Source organism: Rattus rattus, chromosome 6 (assembly GCF_011064425.1).
Source record: "Rattus rattus isolate New Zealand chromosome 6, Rrattus_CSIRO_v1, whole genome shotgun sequence".
In the NCBI taxonomy this organism is placed as follows: domain Eukaryota; kingdom Metazoa; phylum Chordata; class Mammalia; order Rodentia; family Muridae; genus Rattus; species Rattus rattus.
The window spans coordinates 153,616,687-153,643,712 of NC_046159.1; the positions used below are offsets into that span (position 1 = coordinate 153,616,687).

General features: G+C 54.8%; 3 protein-coding genes across 13 annotated transcripts; 1 reads left to right on the forward strand and 2 right to left on the reverse strand.

Annotated features, from left to right (window-relative positions):
* Window positions 1-478: 478 nt before the first annotated feature.
* Slc4a2 (solute carrier family 4 member 2) lies at window positions 479-17,778 on the forward strand. Of its 7 annotated transcripts, none has more exons than XM_032907122.1 (23): window positions 479-501; window positions 3,612-3,725; window positions 5,517-5,682; window positions 5,794-6,038; window positions 6,124-6,242; window positions 7,333-7,565; window positions 7,654-7,796; window positions 9,627-9,807; window positions 10,996-11,131; window positions 11,231-11,396; window positions 11,528-11,642; window positions 11,755-11,939; window positions 12,052-12,277; window positions 12,481-12,696; window positions 12,775-12,923; window positions 13,008-13,202; window positions 15,520-15,771; window positions 15,877-15,966; window positions 16,081-16,247; window positions 16,608-16,861; window positions 16,953-17,122; window positions 17,277-17,450; window positions 17,542-17,778. In XM_032907122.1, exons 2-23 carry the CDS (start codon window positions 3,675-3,677, stop codon window positions 17,620-17,622), a joined length of 3,714 nt encoding a protein of 1,237 aa, XP_032763013.1. In that variant the 5' UTR covers window positions 479-501; window positions 3,612-3,674; the 3' UTR covers window positions 17,623-17,778. The 7 variants fall into 7 exon arrangements, with proteins under 7 accessions (XP_032763013.1, XP_032763010.1, XP_032763011.1 ...); XM_032907119.1 differs by lacking the exon at window positions 479-501 and adding an exon at window positions 1,385-1,554; XM_032907120.1 differs by lacking the exon at window positions 479-501 and adding an exon at window positions 1,687-1,968.
* Window positions 17,779-17,869: 91 nt separating this feature from the next.
* Window positions 17,870-21,931, reverse strand: Fastk (Fas activated serine/threonine kinase). 4 transcript variants are annotated; one of them, XM_032907127.1, is made up of 10 exons: window positions 21,744-21,931; window positions 20,572-20,982; window positions 19,941-20,120; window positions 19,668-19,807; window positions 19,018-19,231; window positions 18,760-18,919; window positions 18,565-18,656; window positions 18,360-18,495; window positions 18,167-18,281; window positions 17,870-18,092 (listed from the first exon to the last, which is right to left on the reverse strand). In XM_032907127.1, the coding sequence occupies exons 1-10, from the start codon at window positions 21,823-21,825 to the stop codon at window positions 17,985-17,987; spliced, it is 1,638 nt and encodes a 545-aa protein (XP_032763018.1). In that variant the 5' UTR covers window positions 21,826-21,931; the 3' UTR covers window positions 17,870-17,984. The 4 variants fall into 4 exon arrangements, with proteins under 4 accessions (XP_032763018.1, XP_032763020.1, XP_032763021.1 ...); XM_032907129.1 differs by having other exon boundaries at window positions 20,572-21,070; window positions 21,744-21,919; XM_032907130.1 differs by having other exon boundaries at window positions 21,488-21,919.
* A 209-nt stretch (window positions 21,932-22,140) lies between these two features.
* On the reverse strand, window positions 22,141-24,794 carry Tmub1 (transmembrane and ubiquitin like domain containing 1). 2 transcript variants are annotated; one of them, XM_032907134.1, is made up of 3 exons: window positions 24,651-24,794; window positions 23,229-23,644; window positions 22,141-22,955 (listed from the first exon to the last, which is right to left on the reverse strand). In XM_032907134.1, the coding sequence occupies exons 2-3, from the start codon at window positions 23,612-23,614 to the stop codon at window positions 22,604-22,606; spliced, it is 738 nt and encodes a 245-aa protein (XP_032763025.1). In that variant the 5' UTR covers window positions 23,615-23,644; window positions 24,651-24,794; the 3' UTR covers window positions 22,141-22,603. The 2 variants fall into 2 exon arrangements, with proteins under 2 accessions (XP_032763025.1, XP_032763026.1); XM_032907135.1 differs by lacking the exon at window positions 24,651-24,794 and adding an exon at window positions 24,137-24,596.
* Window positions 24,795-27,026: the final 2,232 nt, after the last annotated feature.

Consider the following 27,026-nt stretch of genomic DNA (forward strand, 5'->3'; position numbering starts at 1 on the left):
CTCCCGGACTACGCGTTCCAGAATACAGTGAGGGTGGGGGTGGGGTGCTCTCTGTTTGAAGTTTGCGTTTGACGGCCTAGATCCCGAGCGCTGTTGGCCCGGCTCTGACCTGGTTGGGTGTTTTGAGTCACCAGCGACCTCCTGACACAGCTTCAGCACTAGTTTTCACCTCTCCCTAGGCCACCTGGTGACCCCAGGACTGATTGGGGAATGATTCTGAGCGATGTCTTACTGCTGATGACCTCACAGGGACCAGCTGACCACAGGGCTGGGCAGCGAGACAGGTGTGCCCCGTTAGAGTCTGGATTTGAGTGGAAGGACACACGCCAAAGTCCCCTCTTTCTGCTGGGCCCATTTTATCGTCTCGAAACCCACCGGACTCCAGCGGCTCCACTTTGACATGCCGAGGCCAGCTGACTGGAGCCTGGGTGTCCCCCAGATCCCAGTATTCAGAGCAGGCCCACTGGAGTCAGCCAGGGTGTGGCCCACGAAGACTGGCAGGTCAGTTACTTCCCTCAACAGACAAGACCACAGACAGATGCTACACTTGCAGCAAGCAGCCTTTACCTCACCCTATAAAGGAGTTGATTATAGATTTTCTTGCACTACTCTCTAATTGTCTCATGATTGCATTCTTGAGGGCTGTGAACCGGGCAAAAATGGCCCCAAACAGCATTCCTCAGCGCCGGAACCAGAGTAGGCGCTAACCTTTTGTTAATTAACTCACTTAAATCTGAGTGCTATTGCATAAACAATATTGTGATTTGCCCACGTGGCAGACCGAAGACGCATAAAGTGAATTCTTTATCTGAAATAATTGATAATTTAGTTGAGAAAACAAGATGACACGCAAAGGTCTTTAAAATAAAGGTGTCGGCTGTGAATAGGATTCCATTCGGCGCGGAGGTAGTTCTAGGGAAAGTGAGGAATCTTCAACAAGTTGTCTTGTTTTCCATCTGTTCAGGGTCACGGCCACCCAACTCCAGCGTCTTTACTCCTCACATTCGCCGGCCACCCTGTTCTCTCAGGCTGACAACGGGGCTTTCTTGGAGCCAGTGGTGTTATTTGGGAAAGGGCCCTGCAGAACCTTAACGTCAAAAAATTTGTAATTCAGCTCCCTGCGCCTCAATTTCCCGGCCCTACTCCATGCCCTCGATCCCCAACGTGAAGCTGGCTTCTTTCCTCCCAGAGGTGGCTCACTAAAGCCAAGAGAAGGCGTCCCCGGAGTCTCGCCGCGGGTGGGGGGGAGGCACAGCCCGGGTGCCGCGCCAGCGGTGTCGGGCTGTGCCTGGGAGCGCGTCCCCGTCGCGGAGTCTCAGCGTCCGCTTTCCGCCTCTCAGCTAGCCGCGCCGGGGGCGCGCACGGCGCGCTGCGGGGGGCGCGCACGCTGGAGGCTGGCCTGCCCGGCGCGGGGGAAAGTTGAGTTGGGAGAAGTTGGGAGCGGCGGGGGCGCGCCCCGGGGTGGGCACCGGGAAATCGTCGGGAGCGCGCGAGGGTTCCGGAGGATCAGGGGAGACCCGGAGACCCCCGGGACACGAAATCTAGAGCTAGCGGGTAAGCAGTTAGGTGGCGGAGAGGGAGGGTGAGGGCCGCGGAGGTGGGGGGGGACTGGAGACTCGGGCGCCGAGGGAGTGGAAGTGGAGGAAAGGGCGGGGACTGGGGCGCAGGGAGCGAGGTCTTAGGGAGAAGGATGGGGAGGCGAGTGAGAGTACGAGTCGGAAGCGAGATTCCGGGGTCCGCCTCTTAAGAGTTACCTAAAGCCAAGGTGCCGCGCCCCCTGTCACCAGGAGGGGGTAGTCTCAGGGAGCTGCTGCCTTCAGCTGGCTTTCCCACTCCCGGGCGGGTTCCAGACGACCCTCTGCCCCAGAAACTCGCCAGTTTGGGGGTTGCCTGGGACCGCAACCCCCCGGATCTCCGGATTGAGAAGTGGAGCCGTGAAAGGGTTGGCGGGTCAGGTCAGGACAAGAGGTCAGACAGAAGGGGGAGCAGCTGGGTCAGGGTGGTTGGGACGAGCCTGAAGTTTGAGTCCTAGGGGGCTGCCTTCTCTGTAGGGAGTTCCTTGCTTGAGTGTGGAGGTAGTGCTGCTTCAAATCTGGGTCCATTTTATCAAACTCTCTCCGCCCCCACCAGCCCCACAGCCAAGAGCTGTGGAATGTACGAGTTCACTAGGGGAATGGTTAATGCCCATGTGGGGGTCCGGAGTGCTAATCCCTTGGGCTGGGGGAGAGATGCTAATCCTTCGGGCCCGTCGGGGCTGGTCCGGGGAATGTGCCCCCACTAGGATTATCGGTACCGATGCCCTGGACAGAGGCTGCTTTGTATTCTACGACAGCGGTGGTGGTGGGGGGGGGAATGGGTAGAGGGAGGAGGGCTTGGTGGTGGAACACACTGAGGGCAAAGCCTGGAGGTGGGAGTGAGCACCTGCAGGCGGTGAACAGATACCCCTCCTAGACCAGGTCCCCTCCCTGACACCTCTCCCCCACACTGACCGGCCCTGGCTGAAGGCCTGCTTAGGGGGGAGATGGAAAGAGCAGTCAGCTGAGTTGGAGTTCTTGCCAGGAATGTGTGGCCCAGACTCCCCACCCTGGGCTGATCCCCCCAGACCTCTATTATTTGACCGTATACTAGTCCATCTCATTGCCAAGGTAGCCATAAATCAGGCAACCTCACCCCCAGCAGCACTTAAGCTGCTTAGTACTGTTACCTTTAGAGAGCATTGGGTGGTGCCCTCACTGTGCATGGGCACCCCAGTTTGCACTGGTTGGGTTCCCTCTACCCCCATCACAGCTCACAATCTACAGTCATCGTCAGGAGGGCTGTCCTGTCACTCAGATTTTCCTGGCCCAGGGCAAGGGAGGGAAGGGATAGAGAGACTGCCCCTCAGGGTTTCTGTGCCCACCCCCCTGACGATGTCACGTGCCCCTCCCCCATTATAAGCCCGTCATCCTGCTCCTCCGTTCTTCCTACTGAGTGAGTGGAGCTGGTTCCTGTTCTGCACCGGGGAGCCTGTTTCTGTCTTAAGTCTTAAGTGCTGCTGGCCGGCCTGCCTGCTTTGTGGGGCGCCCCTCTGTACTTGCAGGCCTCCTGCTTTCCCTTTTGGGTTCTCTCCAAAGTTCTTTCTAGTCCCTCTCCTTTCTGTTTGGGAAGCCAGCCACCCTGGCCTCCACACCCCTCTTGCTCTGTGGGGTGTCTCACTCCCTACCACACCCCTTTCTGGTCTAGGCTCACCTCCAGGGGCCCCTGGTTACTGTCTGGCTCTTCACTCCCAGTCTTTCTGTTCTTTCTCATTCCCTCCCTCATCTCTTCTGTTTTCTTCCCAGGGCCAGGCCTTGACTCCTTCCTTCCTCCTGCGTGCCTTTTCCCTGTCTGTCTCTGTCCTCTCAGCTGTCTTGGTGCCAGCCACTCTTTGGTCTTTTCTGACTATACATACTTTGCTCTTTGTTCTTGCCACCTCTAAGGGGCCACTGAGGCCCTTCGTAGTCTAGAAGGATCTTGTACGGTCGGTCGGGACACCGGAGTGGCAGACAACTGAGGCTCCTTTTCTTCCTTGAGCTGGGCTGGGGGGCTGGCCTACTCTTCTCGGATGGTGACTGACCCTTTCCCCCACTCAGGTTATGCCTCCACCTTGTTGCCCTGAAAGCCGAAGCGACAGTGAGAAGGGCTAAGATTTGGCCATGAGCAGCGCCCCCAGGCGCCCCGCCTCGGGCGCAGATTCTTTGCACACGGTAAGCACTGCCTGCAGGTGAGCTGGCTGGCCCAGAGAATGAGGTGCTCTTGCCCAGGCTCCAGCGCGGGTGGGTGGGGTGCAGAAACTACAAAAAAAGAGGCTGTGTTGGATTGAGAAGCACAGCCATCCACGCCCAGACTTTGCAGAGAGTGTGAGGATGCTGAAATGGGGAGGGGGAAGAGGGGGAGGTGGCCTTCATTTGTTCGAGGAGTTGAGGACAGTTTAGCTGAAGTTGGAGGAGTTTGAGGACCCTGGCTTTTAAACCCTGTTAACTTTAATTGAGTCTTAACTGCATAGGCCCCCAAGAAGATTTACACACACACACACACACACACACACACATACACACACCCAAGGTTCTAGTTAGAGCTTGCAGGCAGTGACTGGCCCCGCCCCTGGCCCACGTGCTATCCAGGCCCGCCCTCCCCCCCTCCCCAATGTGGCCACTACCCCACATGGCCCTCTTCTGATTTTCCTAAGAAGTCTAATGATTAACTCCGGTGGCACAATCAGCCGCATTATATTGGTCACTGTGGCCCATCGGAGCACGTGACTGGGAAGGGACACTGGCTGGTGCCCTCCCCCTTCTTCTGGGTTCACCCCTGCCGCCATGGACTTCCTCCTACGACCTCAGGTTCGAGGAGATGCCCCATTCCCCCACCCCACAAGCTCCTTGGGAGCTGGTGCCTGGCTAGCTCCCCAGCTGCGCCCTCACTGCCGGCTTTCTCCTGCCCAGCTGCTTCTAGTGGAAATGGGACAAGTGCTTGGGATAGTCTGCTGGAGCTGCCGAGAGACGGGCTAGGCAGGACCTCCCTCCTCCGTGCCTACCCTAGGTGGTTTTGTTTTTTCTGTGTTCCCCACTTCTACCCCTGCATGTCTCCCCAAGATTGATCCTCCTCCCTGGCTTTTCCTTGCTGTAGCAGCTGGCACTGCCACGGAAGGGACGGCATACCCTGGCCTTTGGAGGTCCTGATGCCCTTCAGGTCCTGGAGCTCTTGAGCAAATATTTGGTGGTGGCGCCTGGAGCTGAAACCTGCTGGGGGTGGGGTGGGCAGGGGGCTGGACCAATGCTGCTGGACCTGCTGGGCCAAGGTGCTGGTCTGATAGCCAAGCTGAGCTTTCCCGCAGTTCTGGCCTGCACTGGCCTCGCTGGTGCTGTCAGCTGCTGCACTCCCGCAGGATGACTCAGGTGGGGGGGAGTGGGGGTGGGGTGAGGGGCGGGGCTGGCTGGCCGGCTGTGAGGGAAGGGTAGCACTGCCTGCCTGCCGGGGTGGGCATGTGTGCCGCTACGGAAGGGGATGGGGGCTTTCTGGGCAAGCAGGAGCACACATTCGTGTCTGGGCAGGGATAGATTTGACTCAGATCGACTCTGGGGCAGTTAGCATGGGTGCCTTCAGAAGCTACTTTTAAGGATCAGCAGTTATCCTCTCGATAAGGGGATTTCTTCTGCCACGGTAACAGAGAAGTTCACATTCTGCCTGGTTGCAGAAGGACTAGACCGGGAATTCTGTGGTGTCTTCTAGTGTGGGCCTGCCCTGGATTGATTGGGCCCGACTACACAGGGGGGTAGGTGCTGGGGTGCCAGGTCCCCGGCATTGGACAGCATAGCTGCTGAGGCCGTGGGACCAGGTCCCTGCATTTGAAGGGTGGGTTTCTGTACGTGGAGCTTTTGTGTATTGGAGATTGCAGGTTGTTAGCATAACTGGATCTCAAGCTCCGGGCAGGTCAGGGCTTTTGGGTACAGTTTCCAGTGAACCCCATGTGCTCTCTCCACGCTTCCTTCTCGCAGCCAGAGCCAGAGAGCCTGAGCCCCGGAACACCTGGGTTCCCTGAGCAAGAGGAGGAAGATGAACTTCGTACCTTAGGTGTGGAGCGGTTCGAGGAGATCCTCCAGGAAGCTGGATCCAGAGGAGGAGAAGAGCCAGGCCGCAGCTATGGGGAGGAAGACTTCGAATGTGAGGAGGCACACAGGGGGAGGGAGGCTGAGGGATCAGGTTAGACTGTCCAACAGAGAGAAGGCTGGGTAATAGTGGACCTGCCTGCAGTCAAGCCTCTCCTCCCTACAGACCACCGCCAGTCCTCCCACCATATCCATCATCCACTCTCCACCCACCTGCCTCCCGACGCCCGCCGTCGCAAGACTCCCCAGGGCCCAGGACGGAAACCTCGGAGGCGCCCTGGAGCCTCTCCCACTGGAGAGACCCCCACTATTGAGGAAGGGGAGGAAGATGAGGATGAAGTCGGTGAAGCTGAAGGGTTCAGAGCTCCCCCACAACAACCATCTCCTGCCTCTTCACCCTCTGCAGTTCAGGTAAGTGGTACCCCAGCCCCTGGCAGAGGAGCCTTCTGCAGGGTCCTGGCCTGGACTTACCTTTCCATCTGGGTTCCTGTTGCAGTTTTTTCTCCAAGAGGATGAAGGTACAGATAGGAAGGCAGAGAGAACCAGCCCATCTCCCCCTACACAGACGCCCCACCAGGAAGCAGCTCCCCGGGCCAGCAAAGGGGCACAGACAGGGTAAGTACACTGTACTTAGAGTGTCCCAACTAGACATCCCCTCACTAGAGCAGGGAGGAGGTGTGAAGGGTGGCGGGAGGCCTGCGCTAACCAGGCTAGGTCCCAGGCCTGCCTCTTACCAGCGAGGCCTCACAGCAAGGCCATGGACTGAGTGAATGCTGAGGAGGGAACAGCGTGAGAGAATGGGGCTCGATTAGGATTACAGGGTGGCTTAGCAATCTAAGCTGCCCCCTCCCTAGCACTGGCTTAGGCATTGGACCAAGGGCAAAGTACCCGCTGGAGCCCCCTCTTGTTTCTGGGAGTTGCCAGTGCACCCATTTGGAAATGTCACCACCTGAAGTGGTAGGGGACACCACTACATCCAATGCCCCAGCAGAGTCATCCCCAGGAGCTGATAGGAGTTTGAGGCACTAGGCAGAGAAGGTTTCCAGGAGGAAACGACTTTGAACGGAACCTCAAGGTTAGGACTATCACAGACCTGTGGGTTTCTGGGTGCCAGGCGGTGTGATGTGCTATGGAAATAAAGGGCACAGTGCCCCTCTAGAGAGCAAGTACAGAGGCTCGCTGTGTGCCAGGCTGGCAGGGGAAGAGGTGGGAGCCACAGGGAGATCCTGGCGTTGAGGAAGGAAAGAAGAAGCAGGCAAGACTGGCACAGCAAGGCCATGGGCCGGCACCGGCAGAGAATAGGAGTTCGCTGGAACTGGTGTCTCTGAGGGGCAAAGCATCGGTTTCGGCTGCAGTTCCAGAGTTCATTTCCAGGTTAAAGGGGCAAGGGAATGAAGCAATGTTGATAAATGCCGGGTTAAATCTCACCTTCTAAAACACCAAGGAATGCTGGCCTTTGCCTGTGCTGAGAGGAAGGTTTCTGACCGATGAGCCTTGTGGGAACTGTTGGGGCTGTACTGCCATGAAAGACTAGAGCTGGGCTTCAGACACTGGCCGTGGGCTGTCAGAGCCCTCAGCCTTTCCACATGCCCGCCTTCCAAGAGTGGAAGCCAGACAGGCCGAGGTCAGGCAGGCCAATGTACGTGCAGGAGTTTGCCTAGGAAGGTAGCTGGCTTTGGGGGGCTCATGGCTGTTCTGTCTACAGAACTCTGGTGGAGGAGATGGTGGCCGTGGCCAGCGGCACGGCTGGAGGTGACGACGGAGGTGCTGCAGGGCGCCCCCTGACCAAAGCCCAGCCTGGACATCGAAGTTACAACCTTCAGGAGAGAAGGCGAATTGGCAGTATGACAGGGGTGGAGCAGGCCCTGCTGCCCAGGGTCCCTACTGATGAGAGTGAGGCTCAGACGCTGGCCACAGCTGACCTCGACCTCATGAAAAGTAAGTGCTGCTGGGGCCTATGGCAGTCTCACCGTTGGCAGGACACGGGATAAGAACAGTAAGAAACCCGTTGTGGTTCTCACCCCAGGTCACCGGTTTGAGGACGTTCCTGGGGTACGGCGACATTTGGTGAGGAAGAATGCCAAAGGGTCTACACAGGCTGCCCGGGAAGGCCGAGAGCCTGGCCCCACACCTCGGGCACGACCACGGGCCCCCCATAAGCCCCATGAGGTACACCTGTCTACTTCTGTCTTCCATCTCCTCTCTTTCCACCGTAGTGACATGGAGCCCCAGAGCCGCCTCTACTAGGGTTGGCTGCCCACCGCAGCCTTAGGGTAGTATGATCTCGCACATGGTGCTGTGTGCCTCATGGCCGGTCAGCTACAGTAAGCGGTCTGCAGGAGGAAAAACAGCAGAACATTCAGGCTCCCTCCCTGTAGTGAAAGACCCTCAGATTGAGGAGACTCTCGCTCCAGTCCTGAGGACACCCACCACCCCACAAACACGCGGGACTCAGTCTTGATGTAAAAACAAGAGGTTTACTCTGGGATACCAGTGCATTGGGGCTCGACACGGTCCTCACGCAGGAGGGATGTGAAGAGCCTCGAACAACAGAAATGTACAGCTTAAATAGTCATTTAAGATTACACAGCTTCATTAGCTCAGCTATGTCAGTGCCAAGGATAACTGACTAGACAGATGTTTCTCGTCCCGGAGTTTCTGGGACAAGGCCGCAACCATATCAACGCAGCCATCTCAGTACCAAAGACGTCTGACTTGATATATGTTTTCCCGTCCTGGGATTCCCAGGACAAGGACCAAGGATATCTGACTTGGCAGATGTTTCTCTCCTGGAGTTCCCAGGACAAGGCTATAGCTATGTCAGTACAGCTATGTCAGTACCAAGGACATCTAACTTGATATAGGTTTTCCCGTCCTGGGGCACAATCTATAGTGGTCATTCAGCTTCCTGGAGATTTTCCTGCCTTGTAATTGCCCTGCAGTAAATATGTTCTATACCGTCTGTTCTTATGGTTGGGCAGCTTCCTAGAGAGTGGGTGGGACTGTGCTTTCTGTACTTTCTGGTCTATTGTCTAACATCTAGGGGCTAAGCAAGGGCCAGCTTAAAAGATTCTCATTCTTAAGAAATGGCTGCACTAAGACCAAACGGGGATCTTTCAGTAGCAAATCCTTTTCAAAGCCCAGCCTCCCTGCTCAGTTGACCCTTCCAACAGCTGGCGAAGGTGGTAGGCCAGGTGGTATCAGCCATAAACCAGCTCTGTTCCTTGGCCAAGGTTACTTGGTTATTTAGGGACACTGCCCATCTGAGAGTGTAGGGCTCTGAACTTTGACATAGTGGGTTTTTCTTTTTTAATGTTTTTATTGAAGTATAATAGTACTATAGTAAATTGCACCTGCGCTGAGTGTCCAGTCCAAGGTCATGTTGCACCCACACCACCCAGATGGCCACTGCCCAGCTAGAGCCTGTTCCGACCCTCAGCAAGTTCTTTCCTGCCACTCCCACCCTGGCACCATCCTAGAGAGGTGGCTGTCCCCTGGCATTCTTATGCAGTTTTTCAGGGAGAGAGAGAGAGAGAGAGAGAGAGAGAGAGAGAGATAGATATGGGGGTCTCGCTTTGTAGTCTAGACTGTCTTGGAATTCACTGTGGAACCCACACTGGCTACAAACTCAAGGCAGTTCTGTTCCTTGGTGTCCTGAGGGCTGGGACTTCAGGAATACTCCATCACTCAGCTGCTGCTAGTCTTGTCAGTCCTGTGTAGGTTTCCAGAAGGCAGTGGCTTCTTTGTATGGTGACCGCACTTGGCTCTATGAGTCCGGTTCACAGACTTGACTCAGTCAGTCCTCTATCTGCCATGGAGGTGGGCATCATTGCCATTTTACAGATGAGGGAAATTCATGTCTGGTTAGTCAGTCATGCATGCCCGTGCACCATCACCATGGCCCATGGCCGCCTGCCCCTTCTGATGCTGCTTCTCCGGAAGTAGGTCCCAGCATCCCCTGACACTGTTTCCTACAGCACTTTCTCATCTCACCCCAAGGTGTTCGTAGAGCTGAATGAATTGCAGTTGGACAAAAACCAGGAGCCTCAGTGGCGGGAGACAGCCCGGTGGATAAAATTTGAGGAGGACGTGGAAGAGGAGACTGAGCGCTGGGGCAAGCCTCACGTGGCGTCACTGTCCTTCCGCAGCCTCCTGGAGCTCCGCAGGACACTGGCCCACGGTAATACTTTAGTTTACCTCCTCCAAGAACTCTTTGCTTCTAGCTCCGTAGCTGATGCTTTTCTTCCTAGGTGCTGAAGTGACTTGAGAGCAAAGATTTTTATGAAAATGACTGAAATTCCTGGTGTGCCTTGTTAGCATGTTTTGTTTTAGAGATGTCTCAAATACCCCAGACTAGCTTTGAACTCCCTGTAGCTGACACTCACCTTGAACTCCTTATCCTTCTGCCTTTTTACCTCCTGAGTCCTGGAATTACTGGCATGCACCACCACACCCAGCCTCTGTGTTAACTTCTTAGAGGATCTGGGAATATTACCTAACCTGTAAGGCTTCTAAACTTCACTGAAAAAAACAAAAAACCACAGGTGCGGGACACAGTGGACTTACTTCCTCCTTCCTGTTGGGCAATCACTCCCAGTTGCTCTTTGAAAGGTTGTTTCTAAGCAGCTGAGGACTGAGATCTCCACTGTTGGAATTGTTTCCAAACAGAAAGCAAATAGGCTGCGAGTGAGGTTTCTGGGCTTTGGGTGAAGCCGGAGGGGAGGGGAGAGCTTTATCTCTTAGGCTGTTTTGGCTGCTCAGAAGCACTGAAGTCTATTTATTCCTTAGTTCTTTGTTCTGGAGAGTTGACCTTGCCAGATAAGTGTCTGGTAGCTTTTGAAAGGAGTTTCTTTTCTATATGTCTTTGAGTGACCAGCAAGCCCCCACTGGGCTTGCAGAAGTGAAGCAGGGAGTTGGGGAACTTTCAGTTGACCCCAGGCTGTCCTGTGGACAAGGCCACCGGCTAGCTGGAACATGAGGGAGATGTAGGACCCTGGGAACATCATGGAGAAGCAGCGCTGTGGGTTAATAACAGGAATAACTTTCTAGCATGTCAAAGAGGACGTAGCCTAGTAGTGGATGCCCTGGGTAACCTAAGCTGGGTGCTCCTTGGTTAGGGAATCAGAAACTAAATCGTGGTGGTTTCAGTCAGCCTCATGTAGTATTCCTCGGAGGGGAAAAGAATAGCCAAGAGGTCAGAAAGATAAATTGGCAGAGGCTCTCGGGGCAGAGCCGGCACTCAAGTCCAGGCCCTGGCCTACACTCCCGACTGCCCAGCCTGCCCAGCCTGCCCCACTCTCCCTCCTGTCTGCTCCCTACTGCTGCTACTGGTTCTGGGGTAACAAGTTCTCTCTACCCCTCATGGCAGGAGCTGTGCTCTTAGACCTCGATCAGCAGACCCTGCCTGGGGTGGCCCATCAGGTGGTCGAGCAGATGGTTATCTCTGACCAGATCAAAGCAGAGGACAGAGCCAATGTGCTACGAGCCCTTCTGCTGAAACACAGGTATGGCCTTCAGGCCAGGAGAACCCAGCCACCTTCCGCCTACCTGTTCCCTAGCCCCACGGTGGCCGATCCTGATGTGCATTGTCCTCTGTCTACCAGCCACCCATGTGATGAGAAAGAATTCTCCTTCCCCCGGAACATCTCAGCGGGCTCTCTGGGCTCTCTGCTGGGGCATCACCACACCCAGGGGACTGAGAGTGATCCTCACGTCACTGAGCCTCTCATCGGTGGTGTTCCTGAGACCCGGCTGGAGGTGGATAGAGAGGTGAAGCGGGATACATCCTGCCTAGGGGCTGGCAGAAGGGGCTGAGCAAACCCAACGTGGAAATGCAGCCGGGGTGTGTGGGAGGTGCTGCCTGGACTGATTTGTCCTGTTCCTCTCACCCCCATCCCCAGCGTGAGCTGCCGCCCCCAGCCCCACCTGCAGGTATTACCCGCTCCAAGTCCAAGCATGAGCTGAAGCTGCTGGAGAAGATCCCTGAGAACGCGGAGGCCACAGTGGTCCTCGTGGGTATGTGAGGGAAGTCAGGGGTGTTAGAAGCTGGGCTTTTGGGCCATCCAGGACTTGGAAAATGGAGGGGTCCTGCCACCTGCTCTTGCCCACAGTGGCTCCACTTCCTTAGGCTGTGTGGAGTTCCTCTCCCGCCCCACCATGGCCTTTGTGCGCCTGCGGGAGGCTGTGGAATTGGATGCGGTACTGGAGGTGCCTGTGCCTGTGCGCTTCCTCTTCCTGCTGCTGGGGCCCAGCAGCGCCAACATGGACTACCATGAGATTGGCCGGTCCATCTCCACCCTCATGTCTGACAAGGTCAGCTGCTTACCTGTGCTGCTCACTGCCCCGGCCACTTACCTCGTACAGCCCCAGTTCCCAGCCTCTGCCCCTCTCTTGTATGCTCCCTGATTCCTGTCTGCTCCGGCAGCAATTCCACGAGGCAGCCTACCTGGCGGATGAACGGGATGACTTGCTGACTGCTATCAATGCCTTCCTGGACTGCAGTGTTGTGCTACCGCCTTCTGAAGTGCAGGGCGAGGAGCTGCTGCGTTCTGTCGCCCATTTCCAGCGCCAGATGCTAAAGAAGCGAGAGGAGCAGGGCCGCCTGCTGCCCCCTGGTGCTGGGCTAGAGCCCAAGTCTGCCCAAGATAAGGGTACGCCCGCCCGAGTAGCCTGGGCCAGGTGATGCTACCTTAAGGAGGGAGCTCATGGGCAGTGGACGGCCTGTAGGCACCTGACCGGAAGCCAACTACATTATCTCTATCTGTATTTAGCATGGTCTGCATTCATGGAGGAGGGCCTCTTGGGGGGAGGGGAGGTGCCACAGGCACCCTGATGATGGAGGCCTGGGTTGCAGCACTCCTGCAGATGGTAGAGGTGGCAGGTGCAGCTGAAGATGATCCCCTTCGGAGGACAGGCCGGCCCTTTGGGGGGCTGATCCGTGACGTGCGGCGGCGCTACCCGCACTACCTGAGTGACTTCCGAGATGCACTAGACCCCCAGTGCCTGGCTGCTGTCATTTTCATCTACTTTGCCGCCCTGTCGCCTGCCATCACTTTTGGGGGGCTACTGGGTAAGGAGAGGTTATAGCGGGAGTGGCGGGTGTGCACAGGCCTGGCCACCAGGCTGAGCTTGCCCCTCTCCGCTTCAGGGGAGAAGACACAGGACCTGATCGGAGTGTCAGAGCTGATCATGTCCACAGCGCTCCAGGGAGTGATCTTCTGCCTGCTGGGCGCCCAGCCGCTGCTGGTGATCGGCTTCTCGGGGCCTCTGCTGGTCTTCGAGGAGGCCTTCTTCTCGGTAAGAGCTCTTTCTGTCCCACCTGATTGTCCTTCCCAGACGTGAATTCTAGCACCCCTAAGGGCTTCCACCTTTCCCGCCCAGTTCTGCAAGAGCAACCAGTTGGAGTACTTGGTGGGCCGAGTTTGGATTGGCTTCTGGCTGGTGCTCCTGGCCCTGCTCATGGTGGCTCTGGAGGGGAGCTTCCTGGTCCGCTTTGTCTCCCGATTCACCCAGGAGATCTTTGCCTTCCTCATATCACTCATCTTCATCTATGAGACCTTCTATAAGCTGATCAAGGTGGGTATGCATGGGGTACAGGGGCGCCGGGGGCATCCTGTCTCATCTTTAGGGGGAAATGTTTTAATTCGATTGTATTTGTTATCTGTGTATGCACGCACACGGCTGTGTCCCAGTGCCCGTGTGGAGTTCAGAGGACAACCCAAGGGAGTTGGCTCACTCGTTCACCCTCTGATGGACCCCAGATTGTCCAGCTTAGCACCAAGCACCTTTACCCACGGAGCCGCCTTGCTGGCCTCTGTCTGCCCTTGCTTTTCTCTCTTTATGCCTATATATGTCTTGTATCTTGGTTCTTCCTTCTGGACTACACTCCGGGCTGATTCTGACATCCCATGGAGTCTGTTCATGAGCACAGAGTGACATGGAGTCAAGAGAGGGCTGGAGGAGGTGGGTAGAACAGGAAGACTACTGGGAGTGTGGCAGAGATGAGGTACAGGGCTGGCTACAGCTGGCCTGCTGGCCCTCCCACCCCCACCCCCATCCTTCCCATGGCCTCATCATCACCAACACACAGCATCACATCAACTCCTTCAAAAACTCAGTTTTTTTAAAAAGACTTATGTATTTATTTCATGTATGTGAGTACACTGTAGCTATCTTCAGACACACTAGAAAAAGGCATCAGATCCCATTACAGATGGTTGTGAGCCACCATGTGGTTGCTGGGATTTGAACTCAGGACCTCTGGAAGAACAGTCAGTGCTCTTGACCACTGAGCCATCTCTCCAGCCCAGAACTCACATACTTTGAATAACAAGGATAACACACACTTCCATTCGAATCCAAGAATGTAAAAATGAGGGCCCAGAGATGGCCCACCCAGTCACAGTGTGATATCCAACACACAAGCGTCTCAGGAGCCCCGGTCGGTCCTCTTCCCTTAGCCTTTGGAGCCCAGCTTGGGCTCTGGCTCCCTCCCACTCCCTCCCCCACTATCCCAGGTAGCCTTATGCTTGCTTGTACCAGACTCTCTAGGCTCAACTAGGTCTTTGCTTTGATTTCATTTTTCATCTCAAATTCTTTATTATATACATCATGCTTGCTCAACATGAGGCTGGACAGTTGGTTTCCAAAGTCTCTGAATGTTTTCTAGATACCTACATGTAAGTGAGTATGAAAATATTTGGCATTCTTTTTCAAATCTGAAATTCTGAACAGGCACATATGTGAGGAGAAACATTGCCATCCATCCATAGATACTGACATTTAAGAAGCTGCTCCAGGCCGTGGTCCGTACAAGCTTTGGGCAGTGAAGATGAAGGAGATGGTTACTCTCAGAATGCCATAATAGGGGTTAGGGTTCGAGCTCAGTGGTAAAGTGCTGGCCTAGCAAGTGCAAGACCCTGTGTTCAGTTCTTAGCTCCAGAAAAAAAAAAAAACTGGAGTCAAAAATGCCATAATAGTAAAATAAGCTTAAAGAAATATAATTTGGGCTTTTTGGAACTCATAAAATTAACCGAGATTCTTGTGCTGAAGTCCATTAAGAAATCTTGGGCCTGGGTGCATTGGTGCACCTTTGATCCTAGCACTCCAGCGGAGGACGCAGAGGCTGGGAGATCTCTCTGAGTCTGAGACCAGCCTGGTCTACAGAGTGAATTCCAGGCCAGCCAGGGCTGCACAGAGAGACCTTGTCTTGAAAAGGGAAAATGAAATATTGGTAGAGGGCCAGCAAGATGACCCACTGGGTGAAGCTACTTGCCACCAAGTCTGATGACTCCAATTTGATCCTTGGGACCCACCTAATAGTAGGACAACTGCTTCCCAAAAGTCATTGCAACCTCCACAATGGGTGCCATGGGTGGCACATGCAGGTGCGCACACATGCACATGCATACACACACACACACACACACACACACTTGCACTACTATGTGTATACGTGCATGCATGCATACATTCACATACTAAATAAATGCAATAAAGTAAAAGAAAAACGTAATGTTGGTGCAAAAACCAATGAACGAAGTTAAGTGAAAGCAGTTCCCACACATACATTTCACGCTTTGTGTGTCTGGTCAGACCCTGTGCGTGTGAATTTGTGATGGTTACTTTTTTTGAGATAATGATTTAGTGTTAACTTAAAATAGAATGGGTAAGTTTTTTAAAAACACTGGAGAGGTGCACACCAGCCCTTGCCTGATCTTCTCTGTATCCAGTTTTAGTCCATGTGCTGCTGAAGCAAGCACAAAGTCATTTTCTTAACCTAGTAAGACAAGCTTCTAGAAGGCAGGCTGGCCTCTGCCAGACTCCCACTCCAGCCCGCCAACATCCAGCCTGGCCCCAGCTCAGCCCATGGTCCTGTATGACTCCTTTCCAGATCTTTCAGGAGCACCCCCTCCATGGTTGCTCAGTCTCCAACGACTCAGAGGCAGACAGCAGCAGTAACAACATGACTTGGGCAGCAACCACACTGGCACCAGACAACAGCAGTGCATCTGGGCAGTCTGGGCAGGAGAGGCCCCGGGGCCAGCCTAACACTGCCTTGCTATCGCTGGTGCTGATGGCCGGCACTTTCTTCATCGCCTTCTTCCTGCGCAAATTCAAGAACAGCCGGTTCTTTCCTGGCCGGGTATGTTTGCAGACTGGAGGAGCTGAAGACAGGAAGGGGATGGCTTGAAGTACTGGGGAATTGCATGGGATAGGAGGCCTCTGAGCATGGTGCTTGCCCTCTTAGATCCGGCGGGTAATTGGGGACTTTGGGGTGCCCATCGCGATCCTCATCATGGTGCTTGTGGATTACAGTATTGAGGATACCTACACCCAGGTAAGGCATTGTACAAGTGGCAGAACAGTGCTGCTGCCCCGGGCTTTCTACCCCTCGGTTCTGGTGTTCCATGGAGCACCCTCCATGGAACAGCACACTGTCTCTGCCTTGCAGAAGCTAAGTGTGCCCAGTGGGTTCTCAGTGACAGCCCCAGACAAACGGGGCTGGGTCATCAACCCCCTCGGAGAGAAGACCCCTTTCCCTGTGTGGATGATGGTGGCCAGCCTGTTGCCTGCCGTTCTGGTGTTCATCCTCATCTTCATGGAGACACAGATCACCACGTGAGCTATCCTAGCTGAGGGATCAGGGTCCTCAGCCAGACATAGGGATGCGAGGCCTATTGCCATTGGGCAATGACCTCAGGAGACCCTGAAAGCCAGGCTAACTAGCTTCCTTTCTAGGTGACAGAAACGTCACTGATGTTAGCTGGGGTTGGGTAGGGCACAGGGATCGCAGGCTAGCCTAGCAGGGATTGCCAGGAGAAATCCTGCAAGGTACAGACTAAGGACACAAGTTCAGCTCTGTAACAGAGGTCTAGTCCCAGTGGGATGGACAGAAGCCACCAGAACCAGCGGGGCCATGCTATAATGATCTCTCATTCTGTGAGTAGCCTGGGTCTCACAATGCCTCCCTCCCCCCAGGTTGATCATCTCCAAGAAAGAGCGGATGCTTCAGAAGGGATCTGGCTTCCACCTTGATCTGTTGCTCATTGTAGCCATGGGTGGCATCTGTGCCCTCTTTGGCCTGCCTTGGTTGGCTGCTGCCACTGTCCGCTCTGTCACTCATGCCAATGCACTCACTGTCATGAGCAAGGCTGTGGCACCTGGTGACAAACCCAAGATTCAGGAAGTCAAGGAGCAGCGGGTGACCGGGCTGCTGGTGGCCCTGCTTGTGGGTATGCTGCCTATACTCTGAACCTCACCTTCCTTGGGAAGTCCCCAGGTTTACCAACTGGAGGGGACCAACTGTTTCTTCCCCTTTCCCAGGACTCTCCATGGTCATTGGGGACCTACTGCGGCAGATCCCCCTGGCTGTGCTCTTTGGCATTTTCTTATACATGGGAGTTACTTCCCTTAACGGGATCCAATTCTATGAGCGGTTGCACCTGCTACTCATGCCGCCCAAACACCACCCAGATGTTACCTATGTCAAGAAGGTTAGTTTCTGCGCTGAAGGCCAGCCTGTTGGCCTCCTCCCTGTACAGAGCAGTTCTGGAAATCCTGTAGTACTTCATCTCCCAGGGAGGGGAAGGACACTCATCGTCTTGGCTGGCTGGGCTGTGTCTAGGCTCACCTCATCTCTGCCTCCAGGTTCGGACCATGCGGATGCACCTGTTCACTGCCTTGCAGCTGCTCTGCCTGGCCCTGCTTTGGGCGGTCATGTCCACAGCTGCTTCCCTGGCCTTCCCCTTCATCCTCATCCTCACAGTGCCTTTGCGCATGGTGGTACTTACCCGGATCTTCACCGAGCGAGAAATGAAATGTGTAAGCACCCCTCACCCTCTTCTCTCTCTCCTTCCAGTCGTCTCCTCCATGATTCCATAAAAGCCAACCCTCCCTCCCTTTCTTCTCACAGCTGGATGCTAATGAGGCAGAGCCAGTGTTTGATGAGTGTGAAGGTGTGGACGAGTACAACGAGATGCCCATGCCTGTGTAGCTGCTGTCCAGAGGCATAGCAGAGGGACTAAGGGGCAGGGGACGGGGGCTGGGGGCTGGGGCTCCCCTCCTCCTGCCCCTCCTCATTTTTATTTAAGTGAATAATTTAAAGCCCCCTTGTCCCCACCCTGCAGTAAAGTGCTTCAACCCCAACCTAGACTTGGTGCTGTGTCTTTGGTGGTAGGCGTCATGAATGGAAAGAGGTGGTGGCCCAGCTCTGTTCCTTATCCCAGAAACGAGATTCATCATCAGGAAGGAAAGGGATTTTAATGAAAAAAATAACAGGGAGCCAAAGTGCAAACTGTCCACCCTCCTCCCCATAGGGGATCCATCCTGTGCCCCGTGTGTACTGTGTGTACTCCCTCACCCACCCTCAGGTCCCCAGCGAAGACCTAAGGCCTGAAGCTTCTGCCTCAGGTAGCTCTTGAGCTGGGGCAGGCCTCTCTGAGACTCCAGTTCTTCAAATGGCAGCTGTGGGGAGAAGACAGGCTGCAGTGGGTTGTTTATAAGAACACACATGGAAAGGGTGGGACAGAATTTCTCACCGGCAGGAGTTGGTAGCCCATTAGGCCCAGGTGCCGCTCCCTCAGAGCCCGAGAGCCCAGCAGCACCCTGCCATCACGGCAGAAATGCCAGCGTTCTCGCAGCATCAGCACCACCCTGGAGAGCAGTGGGCTTGCCTCAGGTTGCTGTTGGACCAGCAGCCAAGACCCCCTAACCCCATTTCATTCTCCTTACCTTTGGGTAGGGTCTTGGGTTGTGGAATTAGAGTTAGCCTGGTCCTGTTGGCAGGGCCGTGGTGGGTAGGGCAGGAAGGGGTCCTGTGTCCTCATAGGTAGCACAGCACCAGAACCTCCCACACAGAGTAGGAAGTCTGCAGGGCAGACAAGCCTTAGCCTTGCTACAGCTTTATGTTGACCGCCCACACCCATGTATACCTTACCTGTGCAGTAGCCGGGTGGTACAGTCAGGTCCTGACGGTATTTTTCTTCCCCTAACAGCTGGCGCAGCCCCTCAGCTACCATGTCCTTGTGACTGAAAGGAAAGGGCAGCGGTAGAGGAAAGGTATTCTTCCGTTAGGAAACACTGGCTTTGGCTTTCCTACTCTGCTCCTAGGGCTGCCCATCCCCTAGCCCACCTGTATTTGCAGCGGGCGCGGTCAGTGATGAGGGGCTGTGGGAAGATGGGCACTCTCTGCCTTTGGGGGAGGCGGGGGCCTCGGTATCCTGGGAGTTCAAGCTCCACAGCCGTGTCGAGTAGAGAGAGGTAGCGTCGCACAATCAGAGAAGGAGGGGTGCCTGTAGGGAAGCAGGGACTGGGGGACACTGGGCGGCTGACACCTGGGGATGCCTCTGCCCTACAGCCCTAGCCCTCACCAGCCGCTCTGTCTGCATACCATTGATGTGGCTGATGAAGCTGGGGGAGAAGACAAACTGCAGGGCTCTGAAGGGCAAGCGCTGCAGCTGGCACAGTGACATCAAGATGTTGACTGTGGCCAAGGGTGCCACCCCTGCTTCCCGAGCCAGGATCCTCTCAAGACAGGGCATAAACTGTTGCTCCAGGGGCAAGTAGTTCAACCTCCCAAAGGGCAGGACCAACTTCTGTACCACCTGCAGAAACAGGCAGCACTGTCCAGCAGGGAGCACCGCCCTGTGTTGTCTTCTCTCCCATTTGAGGCAGGGTCTCTGGAATTTGCTATACAGACCAGGTTGGCCTCAAACCCAGAGAGCTACCTGCTACTGCCTCTGTCAGGATCAAAGGCACCACACCAAGCTCTCTGCCACGTTCAATGGGTACAAGCTCAAGGAGGCCTGGTTCAGTCAGTAACGGCTTTCAAGGCAGAACGCCCTCCGTATCAGCATCCGCCCCAAATTCTGCAGCTTAAGCAGTGTCCTGAGCCACATACTACAGTAGGGACATAACTGCGGGGCTATGGCTCACAGGACTAAGCAGAGCTAGGCAGCTATGCAGGAGCTTTAGACTCTACTGATATGAGAGTCGGACAACCAGTGAGCAAGAGACATGGAAGGTGGGAGGCCAGCCCACCTTGCTGTTGAGCTGGGCTTCCTGAACCACCAGGAAATGAGCAATGGCTTCCAGAAGTTGGGGTTCCCGCAACCGGTGCCGAGCCAGGTGCTGCGCCAGAAGCACCATTACGTGAGGAGTCAGTTCTTCTGGCCTTGCCTCTGTGAAGAACAGCCTGTCATACTGTGCCTTCAAGGAAGACTCCTGAGGGCTGGAGTGCAGGCCAGCCCAGGTGCTTCATCCCAGTGGCTTCCTCTCATCCCTTGCCTCCCTTTTGCTTTTACCCCTCGGCACCTGCCAGGCTTCTGATCAGATGCTGACGAGGGTACCGCAGGAAACGGGGGCAGCTCAGGGCCGCTTCCAACCTTTGACCACCGTAGATGGCAGGCTGACGTGGGGAGGGTGGTTTTGGAGGGACACGTGACCTTCGCTCCTGCTCGAGGGCACACAGGAGTGGTCCATCTGATGGGAAGCCTGGGAGGGAGAGGGACAAAGACCATCCTGGTGAGTGAGCTGGGGTGTGCCATCTTGCCAAGTGGAATGAAGGAGTTCCTAAATTCCTTGTCATCGTTTCTTGAATGGGAAAATACAGCTATTTCAGTGGAGTGATATGGTATCATGTGAACATGATGTATCAACACTGTATGGGGAAAGCCTTATACAAGTCATCTTGCGGCAAATACAGCAAACTCTGCCTCTGTGGCTTCCGAGGGCACTGTATTAGAAAGAACCGAGTACCCTGCAGTTAGAAAGATGCTGCTTGACTTGGACATCTCCCATGGATACAAGAGAGAAATCAGCAAGTGTGCTTGGGGAGGTGCCACTACAGGATGGGAATCTGAGAGTTATCAATGGCTTGAGTCCTCTAAGCTCTCTCTTCCTTCACTCTTCCCTCAACACCCACACCTTCCAATACGCTCCTCACCAAGTAAGACTGCAAGGTGTAGACACACATGGATGGTGTGAACGTCAAAGGAGGGGCAGTTTCGGATGATGAGCTGACTCAAGTCCTGCAGCGTGGCCTGCTCCACAGGAGAGGGCCTAGGTTGAGACACCAAGAGCTGGCCCAGACGACGAAGTGCCACAGGGTAGTGATGAGCTCGAACCTTGGTGGGGTTCTGACTCAGCCATCGCAGCAGCTCCCCAGGGCTCCGTGCCTGCTCCAGAAGCCGTTGAAGGCCTTGCACAGGGCCTCCTCCAAAAGGCCGGTCCCCGGACTTGCTGGGTCCCAAACAACAGGGCTGTACTGGCGGGATGAGCAGCAAACCAGACAGCCGAGCAGGGGAAGTCTGGGCAGAGAGCAGGATTCGAAGCATGGAGCTGGGTGGTGGAGACCCTGAGGGGGTGGCCCAGAAAACCGGGTGAGGTTTCCTCCAAGGGGAAATATGCTATCTAGTCCTTACCCGACTCCCCATCCAAAGGGCCTGAGGTAAAAAAAAAAAAAGCCCCTGTGACTGCTCTGGTATTCTGGTTCCATCCTGCCCCTCTCCCCCCATATTCCTTGAAGTAGAAGCCCTAATTCTTTAAATGTGCTCAGTGCAACTCTATTCACATTTCACATGCATATCTCCTTCGATGCTCCGTGCACCACGCTGATGAGGAGTAGCAGGGCTGGCATTACCTCATTTCACAGGTGGAGAAACAAGGCCCAGAGCGGCGGAGAGGTTAAGCCCGAGGTCATTCAAAGGGCTAGTGGTCGCACCCAGCCTGGAGCCCCGGTGGTCCCGGCGACGAGCCCTGCCGACCACCTCCCCCTCCCGCAGGAGGCGGCGGCGGGGTGGGTGGAACGCAGGCTCTGCAGCGGGCCGGTGCTGGGTCCCATGCTGGGCGCTCCCACTTACCAGCTGCGTGACCTTGGACTAATGTCTTCGCCTCTCTGCCTAAGCCTCCTCACTAGTGAAATGAGAACACAGCGCAACCTCGCAGGGCGCGCGCCGAGCCCGAGTGAGCCGTCTGCCAAGGCGCGGAGCTGATGCTGTCCGCGGGAGGGGCCCCCACACCCTGTCCCGGCCCCAAGAGGCTAGCAGTCCGTGGCCTCCACCACTAACACGAGCTCCCGCCGCCCAACCGAGGTCCGCCCCGCAGGCGCCACCCTACATGACTCCCCGGACCCCGCGTAGGTCACTCTCTCAGCAGGTCTCGGGGCCCGGGAGCCGGGCTCCCCCCGGGGCCTCCTCATCAGCGGGCCACTGAGTCCGCCATCTTCCCAGCAGCCCCCGGATCGTCCCCAGACACCAATCGCAGCCCGGCGCTAGGGAAGGGGAGACGTGGCTCCCGGCAGGCGCTGCGAGTAGAGGAGTCTCGAGCCCCGCCCTCCGCTTCCGGGAAGTGAGCATGTCGCGGGGGCGGGGCCACAGAACTTGTGGTGAAAGATGCAAAGAGCCGCGGTCCGCTGTCCAGCCCTGGGGTAGCTTGCGAACACAGGATCTAGGGCAGGTCCCATTTTCCTAGGACAAGGGCTCCCCACCCTCAAGCCCCACACAGACACACTAGGTGTGAAAACATCACAGTTTCTTTAATCTGCACAAATTCCAGAAAAACAACTCTGCCCCCCTCAGTTCCCCTTCGCCAGTCTTCACCAGTTTCCAATTCAGCCTAGGCAGCTCTTTGAAACTAGATGTATCTAGATCCTCTGTCAGCACACTAAGATGGGCCCATTGGGGTGGTCTGGCTCTGTGCCAGGCCAAGGCAGCGGCAGCAGGTGCCTGATTCAGAAGAGCCCACTGTCAGAGAAGGCTGAGGGCCAGCAGCCCCAGGAGATGGCCCAGAGCTATGAAGATCACATGGGGTGGCCTCCGCTAACACCTGGAGTCCTCTGCTGCGCAAGGCTGGGCTCCAGGGTAGTGGGAAAAGACAGGCAGCGGGTGAGGTGGGCCTGGGCAGACAGCAGCTCCCTTTGCGCCTTGGGGAATGAGGTCCAGAGGGGACGGCGACACTGCCAAAAGCCCGTGGAGGCACTACGGGCGATACATGGCAAAGGCCAGGAGACTGAGGAGCAGGGTGAAGCCGGCCAGGCCCAAGGTAGCGGTCAGGGGAAAGAAGGGCCGGTACTGGATCTGGCAGTACCAGAGCAGGAGCAGCAGCAGAAGCAGCAGGGGCAACAGAAGGCTGCCGATTTCCAGCCCGGAGGGGCCGGGCTCTGACCCCGGTGGGCAGGGAGGATGCGGGGGACCGACTCTCGTGGACACGTGGCAGTGGAGAACGCAGTTGGGGGGAAGGTGGAGACTGCCCAGTGTCTGGGTGTCGTCTCCTAGCAGTTGGCCTTGGTAGATGAGTCGAACCTGCTGTTCCCGGCCTGGAAACTGGGTTCTGAGGAGAGAGGGACCTGGGTAAGAAAGCAGGCCTCAGGCAATCCTGGTCCTTTGTTCAGAGAATCAATCCCAACTTTCACCCCTGCCCTACATCGGACCACCCAGATCCAGGCCTCTGAGGGGCTGATTGGAACAGGTTAACAAGTATGGCATGTAATGTGAGGAGACAGTTTTCTCAAACAGAAAAATGAGGGAGAATTTCATATGGTGGCCCTTCAATAGTCACCCACCCCATTTTTAGCATTTTGTTCTCACCCTTTTCCAGGCTTACCTTTTCAAGGAGCCAATGGTGTCCTGAGGCCAGGCCCTGGCCACCTGTTCAGAGTCATTGAGAAATTTCAACCGTAGCAGTAAGGGTTCCTGTGGAGAGTCTGGAGGTGTTGATGCTGTGACCCCTGCCTCAGGCTCTGGCTGTGCAGATGGACCTCTGTGCCTCAGGCTGGGACTCTCAGCTCCTGGGGCCTCCTCTCTGATGCTATCAATGGCTGTCATGGCTTCACTGGGCTGTGCTGGTGTTGTGGTCCCTGACGACTGTGGTAGGGGATCTGTACTCTCAGTCGTATGTGTTGAGACCCAGGCAAGGGCCAGCACCAGAAGGCAGGCAAGCACCGAAAAAAGGACAGTCACCTCATCCCCTACGCCTTCAATCAAGGCCATGGCACCTGTGTTGCCAGAGGTGCTAAGGAGCTAGAGAGGAACAAAGAATTGGTGAGGGGCTGCTTTCTGGTCAGGAGTCATCCCAACTTCAACTGTCCGAGTTAGTCTACATTCTTGCCCACTCAGGATAAGGACTGGTCCAGCATCCTGTAGTTCCAAACTTGCCTTTTGGGTATGTCCCTTTCCATCACCAGGTTCCAAGACCTAACTTTGCTATCTGAGTTCTAGACCTTCATTCAGCTCCTGATTAACCCAAACCATACATTCAAGAAAGGGCCTTGGGCTGGAGAGATGGCACAGTGGTTACGAGCACTAGTCAGTTGCCTTTCCAGAGGTCCTGAGTTCAATTCCCAGCAACCACATGGTGGCTCGCAACCATCTGTAATGAGTTCTGATGCCCTCTTCTGGTGTTTCTGAAGACAGCTACAGTGTGCTCATAAATAAAATAAAGAAAGGGCCTTGCTTTTCTAACCAACCCTCTCCTTAAATTTAACCTTCATCAAACTTTACCCAAAAGCTTACCTATTCTTTGGTCCACTTCATCCCAAAGTTCACTCCTTCACCTATTTATAGCAAAGCTCATCTGACGCCCTGTCGCCTAAGTTTCTCCGACAGAAGAGTCTCTATACCTCCCTGACTTCCCCCTTACCATCTACCCAAACCTCACCCACAACACAGACCGCTTTCCAAAGCTTCCTAGACAACCCCAAACGTCAAACTCCGCCCTTGGCCAATCTGGAGTCTACGGAGCTCAGCTGCCTACTCAGCTCGGCCCCTTCTCCGGGTCCACTCAAAGCCCATTCCGCAGCAATCCGACTCAGCACCTCCTGGGTGCCAAACCCAGAGGCCTCCAGACCCTTGATCTCTCGGGGCGAGCCTAGATTTAGCCTTCCCCACCCCCGACTGCTCCATCACTCCTCCCATCTGCCCGCCCCCCAGAGCTACTGGAGGGCACCAGCGATCTCGGGGCGGGGCAAGCAGGTCCCAGCTGTGGCCTGGGGCGACCGGGTGGGCGCGGCCACGCACAGAGACTCACCGCCCAGCTCCACCAGCTCCATTTCGGCTCCTCGGGCACTTCCGGGCCGAAGGCACCGAGGTCGCAGACACCTGAGGTCCCTCTCCTTCCCTGCTGCCGCGGCCCGGGAGCATTGTGGGGATTGTAGTTCGCCCTGTTTAGTTCCCGCCCTCCGCCCTGTTAACCCACGTGCCGGAATGGACCAGATGTTCCCGGTACCGGTAGATCTTCGATGCCCACGCGTCCCCACTCCCCGCCCTCCCCCTCAGAGAGGACCCAGGGGTTTTTCTTGTCCATAGAAGTTTGGTCAGCAGCGCAGCAAGAAACTCTATTTCCGCCGCCAGCTACTGAAGCATCTGTCACTCCTGACACCAACGTCAGTCTGCAGCACGTCAGAGCATCCGCGTTGGTGATACAGTGATGAAGGCTTTGGGGAGCGCAGGTGGCCACTACTACCCCAGTCTAGCCTGTATCACAGTGGACGTCAGAAAGCAGCTTGGTTTTCTAAACTGACTCTAGCCGAGGAGGCGTGAATTGCCTGTGCCACTTGCTAGGGAAGAGTGCCTGACCCCGGCTGTCTCTTTTCCTGCCTGACCTCCACTGTGTCCCTATGAGATTGTAAAAGTGGCATAGACCTTGGAATAGAGCATACATCCTGAGGTCTCACGTAGACTCATCAGCTATAAAATGTCTGGTGGGTTATTTAATCTCTGAACAAGTATAATTCTTCTAGGTCAGTTGGAAAGAAGAAACGTAATGTTTTATTAAATAAGTATGACAGCTCTGTAAAATATATGTCACTATATTTTGCTCGCCTAGTATTAAAGCATCGGCTTCACCAAAACCTAAACTGAGAAATTGGAAGTATAGTGGCATAGCCCTGTAATCCCCAGCACTGGGAGGTTGAGGTAATGATTAGGAGGTTTGAGACTACCTTTGGCCACCTAGAGAGACCCTGTCTTATTCCCCCCACCCCTAAAAAAAGTGTTTCTGCATATAGCGATGGATTTGTGGTAGCTAATCTCTGTAGATTTTTCCTTGACTCCAGTAACTACAGAAATCTTGAATCCCCGGTTTTACAGACCAGCTTTTACTTGGGAGTTTACGCATGCATGTATGTGTGTGTGTGATGCATACATGTGAGTGTACACATACAGGACTGGTCTCTGCTCCCTTATGCTAAGGTTACAGGCAGAGGCTCCCATGCCTGGCTTTTGACATGAATACTGAGGAGTCAAATTGAGGTCCTTATGCTTGCAGTACAAGCCTCTAATTATTCTTTTAAAAGGGGGTTTGTATATTATATTTGCATGGGTGTTTGCCTAGAGTGATAGGCAGTTTTTAGGAGCCATGTAGATGTTGGGAACTGAATCAGGGTCTTCTGCAAGAGCAGCAACCGTAACAGGTACAGTCAGTGCTCTTAACCTCTGGGCCATCTCTCCAGCCCAATTAAGCCCAGTCTGAATTAAAAATACTCTACTCTGGTCTTCTATGGATGGTGATTCTGTTTAACTACTTCAGTTTTTAGATTAAGACCAGATCAAATGTTGCCCTGGGCACATCAGTTTGGGTTTATAAAGTAAGTAACTAACTTGTCTCTAGTTTTTTCGTATTTCTTCATTTATGCTATATTTAAATATATATGTTTTATATGCTAGGTATTGTGCAAGATACTGAACATATAATGTTTTCCATGCCTTCACCGATACATACACTAATAGAGGAATAGATATGTAGGCAGACAATCGATGAATGTTAAAGCAGGCAGGTGCTGGTGCCTGGGCAACACTTTGGAGCTTTTCCCCTTTAAGAAGTTCTAGGAGAGTTCCAACACTAAGAATCCACTGTAGTAGAAGATAAAAGCTGAGACCTACCAAGCAAGCTTCAAGTCTCATGAAATGCAGCCAAGGTCTCACAGGGAGCCTTTAAGTGACAGTGAGCTCAACTGTAAAACAGATTTCAGACCCGGGGGGTGGACATCTTCACTGAGGCAGCCTAAGCAGCCACAAATCAGACTTCAAGGTGCACACACTACAGAGATCCAGTCAACTTCCCACCGGCGTAAACACCAAAAGGCGGAGAAGACTATTGACAGTAAGAAAACACCATGTCTGCTGATCCCATTCTGCTTCGAGACTGATTGATCCAGACATGGACAACAACCAACTCATCCCAGATAGGGAGCATCTGGTTTGGACACTAAATGACAGTTAAACCCAAAAGGAGGGTCCAGGACACCACAAGGGAAGCCTGGTGTTGGTCATCAATGAAGAGGAATAAGGCATCCAAGGAAAACCAAACTCTCTACAGAGAATTCAACTGGGGCTGGAACTCAATGGCTGGAAAACAAGCATCACCTGCAGGCTCCTTTGAGCAGATGAACCCAGGTGTTGTCTG